The sequence below is a fragment of the Mycteria americana genome, chromosome Z (genome assembly GCF_035582795.1).
Source record: "Mycteria americana isolate JAX WOST 10 ecotype Jacksonville Zoo and Gardens chromosome Z, USCA_MyAme_1.0, whole genome shotgun sequence".
Lineage (NCBI taxonomy): Eukaryota > Metazoa > Chordata > Aves > Ciconiiformes > Ciconiidae > Mycteria > Mycteria americana.
This window is the reverse complement of record NC_134396.1, coordinates 39,207,795-39,217,161: the sequence shown is the minus strand read 5'-3', so window position 1 is coordinate 39,217,161 and position 9,367 is coordinate 39,207,795. Positions and strand designations below refer to the sequence as shown.

Sequence of the window (9,367 nt, the reverse complement as noted above, 5' to 3'; positions counted from 1 at the left end):
GCAAACTACAGCCACTTTAAACATGCCTTAGATGTTGAAAATTAAAAGCCGGTAAGAGTTGGACAAATCTCTGGAAAGCTGAGGAAAGGCATTTGGACATGCTGTGTTCATGATGCTTACGAATGCCTGTTGGCTTGATGCTCTCCTGGCAGCCTGCGCGACTGCCACCACAGTGCTGTTTATGCGTGCCGGTGGCAGGATGGGGAGCGCCGGCAGCCACCGCCGAGAGACAGGCGCAGGGACTGGGAGAAGCTGGGGAGCAGAGGGGTACTGAGAAGATGCTCCAGGGAAAGTTTGGTGAGATCACCGTGAGCAGTCAGGGAGAAATGCAGCTCCAGCAAGAAGCGGAGAGAGATTTTCCAGAGGGAAAAACAGAGCTGGGGAAATCAGCCAGAAAGATGTTTGAAAGCGGAGGTGTGAGTCAGCCACATTAGGCTGCAGGGCTAGCATGGGAGGTGAAGAGGGCCAGAGAAGAAGCTCAACAGACATGAAGGCAGAGAAGGGAAAAGTGAAGGGACCTCTTGTGGAAGCCCTTGGCTGTGGGCTGAAGGAGAAGAGTCAGTGAGAACCGCAGAGTGGAAGAGAGCAAGTAGCTAAGTAAGTAAATAAGCGCAGGAGCAGAACTAGGATAGTAACAACTGAATGGATGACCTGGAGGGAAAATAAACTGTTGATTCCTCAAGTGTTTTGCTCAAAAGATTCTAAGAATTTTAAGCCTCAGCCAGAGGACTGCTGAGCCCTCTGGTACAGAAAAGCAAGGCAGAGAATCAGTTCCCTCCAGTTCAATAATTCAATTATTCAGCTGCTGGTATCCAGGGAAGAGGGAAAGCAGATAAAGAGAACTGAGGCCCAACAGATGAGGAGCACAGAAGAAAACACTTACAGTGCATGGCACTCAAAGGCGTTGGTACTGCCACCGCAGCAGTATGAGATGCAAAAACCACATAGCTGCCACGAGCCTTGTCTCAATATGTTTCTTTGTCATAACAGTACCATACGAGAAAAGGTCCAAATTTTGTAGCAGTTCAAAGCATTTCAAGAATAGCTATTCTCCAGATGAGAAAAATAGACTCAGACCCGTCAGCTTTTCACAGAAAAGCGATAATGAACTGTGGGAATTCAGAACAAGGAGAATGGTAGAACAGAGACTGCTGCATAGTGCCCGAGTGCAAACATTTTAACTCTGCATGTTAAAATTGCTTAACTTGCAAGTTAGAATTGATTTGCTAGATGCTGCCTGTAACTCATGCACACAGGTAACTCCCACTAGTATTGCTCAGTCAGATGGCAGTATGGTTGTCATTTTCATACACAGAAAATTCCCATTGCATGGAAAAGTCCAATTAATTTGATTGGAGTTTATACCCAGCGAACGACCTCCTGACTGAGCACACACCCCGGTGAGAGCATGTACTTCAATTTCTGCCAAACTAGGAAATCCTGCTGGCAGAATAAATCACTTGTCTAGAATTCCCTTATTTCATTGCAAACTCCAGACAATACTGATTACAAAAGAAAAGCATAGATTGATAGTCTGTAATGCCGAAGTGCAAATGGAAGGAGAACAGTACAGTACACATGCAAAGCCTCACATCTTTGCTGACGAGATACACTAATGAATTTTTGAAAGAGACCAGCACAGTGTTAGGCACCTGCGTGCACCAGAAGACCGCACCAGCCTTCCCCCATCCCCAGGTTGGAGCTCCAGGTCAGCTCTGAGAGGTGCAGCTCTGTAACTGGGCACCAGTGAGGCAGTCAGAAAGAGCTGTGAGAAACCTCTCCCCATGTCGCTCACGAGTGGCACCGAGGCTCAGGCCGTTCATGAGATAGGCTGCACTATGCAACCTGCCACAAAACCAGAAGGGTACAGGGGATTAAACCAAAGTGCTTTCTTCTGCCCCCAAAGAGTTTTACCCAGCGTCTGAAGACCTAAGTTAGGCTTGAAGCTGGTATGATTCCCCAGGCAGGATCTCAAAGCAAACCTCAATCAGCCCTTTGAGATGTGAATTGCTGCCAGCTGCAGAAGCAGTAGATAAATGACGTATCCAAGATCCAAGGAGAAAGAGGGAAATCATGGCTGCAATTACTAGTCCCATTTTCTAAAATCAAAGCAGATTTCTTACTGTTTTAAAGTCAAACATCAGCATTAGCATAGTCTACTCTCCTATACATAGTGCAATTTTTTTATTAATCCAATGCATTTATATAATAAGCATGGTCACCAAGCAAGGTCCATGAAAAGGTAGGTGAATAAAATATTGTATTATTTCTAGGAAGATGCATAGCACCCTGAAAAGTCTGACCGATTTTGCTATGCAAGAAGCACAAGAAGGAGGAAAAAATAGCTTTCCTGACTCATTTAGATGCTTTTTAAATTTTAAAAACAATTTAAAATAACAATTTGTGTTCTACTACAGGAAAAAAACCCAACACTTTTCTTTACATACCATTTTCTAGCTAAGAAACTTGTGATTTCCAATTCTCTCCATGAAACAGTGTGTTTCTTGTGGTGGTAATGGTTTCTCATAGAACCAGTGAGTTCCAGCCTCAAACTATTGATTTTTTTACTTACAAAAAAGTCAAGATGTCACATCAAATTGATCTTACATTCCTCTTCTGTTCTACCAACATAATTTTTGAGTTCCGGATAACAGTGCTAGTGTCACAGCTTCCCTACCTTTGTAAGATCTCCTTTAGCAAATTGAGTCTAAATAATACCAACCTGCTCTAAAATTATTAAATCTAAAAATAAACAATCATCTTCATCTTGTGTAGGATAAAGCCTTCCTAGAGTTTATCCAGCTATTCCTTTCATTTGAGAGCAGCTACATTCTTTCCCCCTCTTGCAACCAGGGCTCTGTCAAGGGTGATTACCAGAAAGAGGCTCTCATTATTGTCCTCTTGAAGGATTGTCACTAGAGGCTTAAATAAAGCTTCATTTAGTCCTAACTGTTGCAGGACAGCTTAAGTCAGACCTAACTGCAAGATCTATAAAAGTGCTATTACAACTGCCTATATGCTTTAACAGTATATTTCTGCCCACCTGTTGTATCATATGTAGAGATTATTTGTTCAGGCTGCTTTGGAGGCTGTTTCCATGAAGTTTTTTCCATTCTTTCCTTTCCCTATTAAACGAGGTCCCTTTTGCTAACTAGTTTGAGCTAGGTTCCAAGGCATTAAAATAAACTGTACCCAGATGATAACTGCTGGTGCAAAGCCACAATACAGGCTTAAATCCTGTTACTCTCCTCTGCAAAAAGCTGAAGTAGGAGGGGAAAACAAAGAGTTTCCAGCACTGAGATTTTAGCAAGAAACTTTATCTTAGGGCAAGTGAAATACTGACAGACTAGGTCTGATATCCCTGGTTGCCCACACAACCCTGAAGGTTTATGGCAACAGTTTTGAAATGGATGGCAGGACAAAGATGAATTCAAATACCTATGCACATGATGCATAAAGGCAAAGGAAACCAGGTGGGTTATTTTAACAGAGTTATTGTGCAGTTCCCGCAATCACTGCGTGAATGGGATCAAATAGAGGGCTTGAAATAAAAGGTATTTTAGGGTAGGATGATTCTACAGTTCAGAGAAGCAAATGCTGATGCATTGATGCACTGGTGTTTACCAAGGATGTACAAGGATCAGTAAAATAATGATGCAGAAATTCTAAGTTCAGTTGCTTTGATACATATTTGAGTGTTCTCCAGTATTAGGGGGAAAGAAAATAAAGAGGAAGATTAAGGGCTGAGTAAAAGAAAATTCGACACCGAGGTATCCATATGTTAACACAAAATAAAAGGTTAGGAAAGAAGGACAGGCTTGGACAATGCTCTTAGTGTGCCTGAGCAAGCACACACAAAGAAAATTTCATATATAATAGACAGCGAAAAGCACGAATCCTCCCCCCCCCCCAAAAAAAACCCACCCAAACCTGTAACGTGTAGTACTATATACACTTTATAATCTCAACAGGGTTCTAACATTCTTCTAAATACTGCCAGCACCAGACATAAAGTGAATAACAATGAAAACTAATTCTGAACTTCTCTTCTACTGGGTTTAAAACATTTTCCTTGGGATTTTTGCTGTGGGGAGCGGTGTTGGAGAGACACATCTATAAAATACATTAAAGCCAGCACCAAGAATATATGCAATCAAACCAGGAGGCAGAGCATTTAAAACCAGAAAGGATATGTGTATTCTGAAAGCATACACTTGGGCCCAGTTACACCTTGTGGCAATGAGTTCCACAACTTTGCTTTATTCAAGAGAGATATTCACCCTCAGGTATATAGAAAAGACACATCCACAGTATATTAAACAGGAATTCATAATAATTTGGAAGGATGAAGTTATTATGCTTTGGGATCACTTCTGATTAAAGAAACCAGCAGACATTATTTCCTGGCAGTTTATTTTGGAGCCTCAGGGATATCTGGGAATTTTGCTTGCTGCTCTTCAGAAATATTGTTCTTCTCAGAGATTAACTCCTGGAGTGGAAAGTCCATTCTTCTGACCCAGATGGCTGTTACCGTATCTTTTTCATACATTTCTAGATTACACCTGGTACACAAAAAGTTTAAAAGGATTGTAATTGCTAGCTCGGAAGAGAGATTTGGGTTGGCATTGATATATATGTGGATATTTATAGAACACATATTTTATGAAAACACATACTCGTATTAGGAGAACTTTTGACCTGGAATTGGTTATCCCCTAGCACAGCTGGAGGTGTTCAGCTGTACTTGCAGTTCACATTACAGACTAATGCCAACACTTATACATCCAGCTATAATCTGCTCAGTACCTGCAAAAATGCTCAGTAGATTTCTTCTGCAGAAGTCGGGCTCGAATACTGTACTTCTGTCATTTGGAGGCCATGAGTTGATATACGGAGGTTTTACAGGGAACCACAGGGGAGTCAGGGAAATACCAGCAAGAAAGGGACCTCTTCAAAAGGGCTGCTTTTGTTCTCTGCTCATAGAGTCTTTATAATGTGTCTCACAGTTTTCCACAAAACAGCCAAATCTCCAGATGAAATTATGTAAAGATTACCAGTTCCCAATTTTGCTTTTCTTACGATGCCTGGCAGGGGGATGGCAGCAGTTTTTTCAAGCTTTTCCAAGCTAGCCTTGAGGGGCTTGTTTACTAGCTCTCTATGGCTCTGATTAAAATAAATTACAAATAATTGCCATGAATTCAAACAACGCATGAGAGAGCTCTAAATACTTGTTAAAAAAATTAAATGTTCTGGAAAACATTATAATGGCATGTTCATGCAAAACCACACAGCAATTTGGAAGGCAGCATGGATATATTCATTCCATATTTAATGAAGTTTTGAAAGTAATGATATGATTTTCTGGCTGTAATGTGTGATACAGGGGCTTGACTGTTAGACCATGAAGAGTCATCCTGAGACAGATATTCTTTTCCTAGGATAAGAGTCACTCCAAAATTTATTTTTAAGATGACATTAAATGAAAGGGGAAGTACGGAATGGGCACAGATATATTAATATATTCAATGAATTTGCTCTGTTTTGAAAATTGCAGAAGAGGGAGAAATATTTAATAAGCAAGGTGGTCTTTGCAAGTCAGCATCTTATAAAATTACGTACATACTTTTATACATATAAATTTTCTCCATTCCCAAATAAAGCTAAGGTAAGTGTTACAACAAGTAACAGCAAATCATTAGAGCTCTTTTTCTTCATTGTTTTAAACTTAATCTACAAAGGTCACTTTATCACTTTATACACATGAAAACAGTGAGGAAAAATCCCACTAGATCTGGCAATTTTTATATTTCCTTTCCATTTATGAGTACAGTAAAAGGTATCTTAATCATTAAGCTAGAGAATACAACAGAACTGTCCTGCATTGTGAGCTTAAAGGTCACAGGCAGATGGAGGTGAGAGATATCTGAGGTGAACAAGTAAGAATTCAAATCACTGCAGACAGCATATCCTCAAGTGTCAGGGCTAGGAATGAAAAGCTTCAGTAGTGAGTCATGCCCACTGTTATACTGATCCAACAAAAAAAGACTGTGTGACCCTAATGCTGTGAAAATCCAAAACAGCAAGAGTGTGCTTTAGCCATGAAAACAGATGAGGAAACAATAACTTGTCATATGGTTGTTTCAAATTTCTCCTTTAGAGAAAATGAATAGCCAATACATACGTCACGAAGTGCGGGGATGTGAAACTAGTGACCTGAGGAACTTCTGGGAAAAGACTATTGAACAACAAACTCGGTATCTGCAAATTGAAAAAGAACGTCAGCGAAGAAGTGCTCTGACAAAGTGGGTAGTTTGCATCTGGAAAGGTTATTTGAGTTTGCATTGTAATTCTCTTTTAAAGAAAAGTGATATCTATGTTTAAGTCATGCAATGAAAGCTGAAAGGATTTTTCTTAGATTTTTAGAAAATAATAAAGCTTCCCAAATTGGCATGCTAATGCTAACGTGTCTAAGCTATGGCTTCACAGAATAAGAGAATAGTTCACTCCTGTTCTGTAAATGGGTCCAAAGTGTGGAACTTTCTGAAGTTATCAGGACAACATCTAGCAGTGCAGGCTTGTCTTGAACATCAAGGCTTATGTTCACAGCAGAGCTAGCACAGATGTGTACCTGGCCCACCTTTCTCCATGGCCTTGTTTTCACAAGAATACAGTTTGAATTAATTAAGGTGGTTTAATTTGTATAAGGTAAATCCATAATAAAGCAGACAGTCCAAGTGTACTAACTGACCAAGGCAACCATCATCCATAGCCATATTTATCTCAATTAGTCGTATTTACCTTAATCGGCCACAATGAGAAAGACCAATCTGTGGCAACATCAGTACAGTTTTACTCACATGAACTCTCCATAAGTTGAAGGCACATGCAAAGATGGCTATTTTGGCTTGAGATCATTCAATGAGAGAGCATTTTTTCAAAATCTCCATCGTACCTCACTTCGCATTGATGCTTGAAAAAATAAGAGCAAGGATGGCCTTGCATTAATAACCCTGGATGAAGGAACACTGGAATTAGTCTCTATCATGTTTTATCCATTTGTGACTAACCTAATTTCAACATCTCAACTCCTCAGCTGTGATATTCCTGTCTTTTCTATTTGAGGCAGTCTTTCTGTGGTACCTAGATGCTGCCAAAAAGAAAACAAAGTGCCACCTATCACCTAAAGCTATCTGCTATGGGTCTAACAGAAGTCTCAATATGCACAGTGTTTCTAAGCCAAATAGTGCTCAGGAGCCTCTATGCAGTACTTTTTTTAACGCATTTCTGAGGAGGAGGGAGACTGGGGAAATATTGGGTGATGGTACCCAGCAGGTGGCAGCAGGCAATCTCCAGTGGAGATGACAAGGCACTCCGGCACACAGAGGCACTTGAGAGAGGGCACACTGGAGATGAAGATAAACCACAAAACTCAGGTGAGACCTCATCAGGATTTAAGAGCTGGTCCTGAAGTGCCATCCGGCAAAGCACTCTAAAGGGGCAGGACAGTTTGCATGACAACTAGGAAAAAACACCAAAGGATAGCATCGGTGGGAAACATGAAGAGTATAAATCTGTTCCCTGAAAAAATATGGGGACAAGCTGATCCATGTTTCTGTCCTTAGGCTCAGAAATGAATGGATGGAGAGGCTGGAAAAACGGATAAAGATGTTGAGGACCCAACCTGAAGACCCATCTAGCTGAAGATCCCACACTCGTTACGTGTTTGGGGGAAAAAGAAGATCGTTTTGTAGGCAAGCGTGATTGTGTGATGCAAAAGTTTAAGTCAATTTTACTTTGTGGCTTAAATGAGCTATTATTAATCAGCTGTCATTGTTTGAAATTTCATATGTGAAATGTCTGTTGCTGCTTTTAAGATTATGCATCCATCCCTTCATTTGATAAATGGAGATTGAAGTACTCTGAAGTCTCCAAGACTAATAAATCATGGTTCACTGAGCTGTAGATGCCTGGAAAAAGAGTTTAGTTACACAGTTAGTGCTCAGCAAAAGCATTTCCTTGACATTTTAGATTTCTGTATAGACTGATTGTAATCTAATAAAGTTATTTTCTTTCAAAATTGTTTAATGAATAGTTGAGTTGGTTTTTTTTTTAACACAGAAGAGCCCAACTCAGACTACGGAAGAGGAAACATGCACAAAAAATGGCACCACACACCAGATCACTAATGGAGCCAAACTTGGTGGAAGTTACAGATCCTAGCTGCCATACTAGAAGTCTGTGAAGCTATTAATATGTATCCTGAGAAATAGCATCTGTGAGACACCAACAAGACTTGTGTAATTAGTTAACCCACATTAGCTAACTTGAGACACTATATCAGCAAAGACAAAACGACTTGGAGTTTTGAGGCTGCTTCTACTACACAACCTGGCTTGTCTAGAGCTGGACTGATATCTCTGGTTCACATAGGAGCTTGATGCATTCTTACAGCTGTCTGTCATCATGAGTGATGAGCACGCTTTTTCCTCTAACACTTTTTCCGTCTAAGACCCAGTATATATTCCTTAACAACCAGTACCTTCAGAAACATGGCAGATTTCCTCTCCCACATATGCCATTAGTCAAAAATGTTTCTAGTTCCCTTCCTAATGCTTCATTAGGAAATGTGGCATTTCCTCCAACAGTATCAAAGCATTTCAATACGCTGGTGTAATAAAATTGCTTCCTTTTTAGGGTGACGGCTTTGTTGCCACCAGAACGCTTGGGGTAATGTACTGCAAAATGGGTTGTTTTGAGCATGCTAAAAATCTCTTCCCCCAACTGCTTAACCTTTTAGTCCCTTTTTATAAGACCGTTTCTCTACTTCTCTGGTAGTTCATATTGTTTCAGAGTAAAGATTTGAATTGCCAGTGAGGTGAGAAGAGAACAGCGGAAGCGTTTGGGGTTTTAAAATATTTAGAACATCTGTTCTTTTTAAAGCAAAACAAAAATTTGAAATGCTGTTTTTTCTCTCTTTATCCATCACCTTTTAAATTCACTTTTGTGTGTCCCAAAGTCAAACCAAATCTATTATGGGAATTTAAACATGTAAATAATGTTTGGGAAGCCTGAGAAATCCATGAAAGCATGAAAAAAAGATGACCTTGGAACATGTACTCAGAAATCAAGACATCAGCAGGCATGTCACCAAGCTTGAGAGCAGAGTTTGCCTGCCAGCTGAAAAAAGCTGCTAAACTCATGTTCTTCAGTTGAGCCTTTTTCATAAGCAATTTTTAAAGTAACATCAACTGGGAATATGCAGGATAACAGTATAATTACATAATAGCTGTGCTTTAATAAACAATCACCAGGTAGACACACAACTTAATATTGGGGGTTTGTAAAAATTAGATTTCTTTGAAAATGC

The 9,367-nt window shown here is 40.1% G+C and overlaps 1 protein-coding gene across 1 annotated transcript; it reads left to right on the top strand.

The window, feature by feature from the left end:
* The first annotated feature begins 6,162 nt into the window (after positions 1-6,162).
* LOC142402720 (protein FAM240B-like) lies at positions 6,163-7,701 on the top strand. The gene is made up of 2 exons (XM_075488469.1): positions 6,163-6,302; positions 7,623-7,701. The coding sequence occupies exons 1-2, from the start codon at positions 6,163-6,165 to the stop codon at positions 7,699-7,701; spliced, it is 219 nt and encodes a 72-aa protein (XP_075344584.1).
* Positions 7,702-9,367: the final 1,666 nt, after the last annotated feature.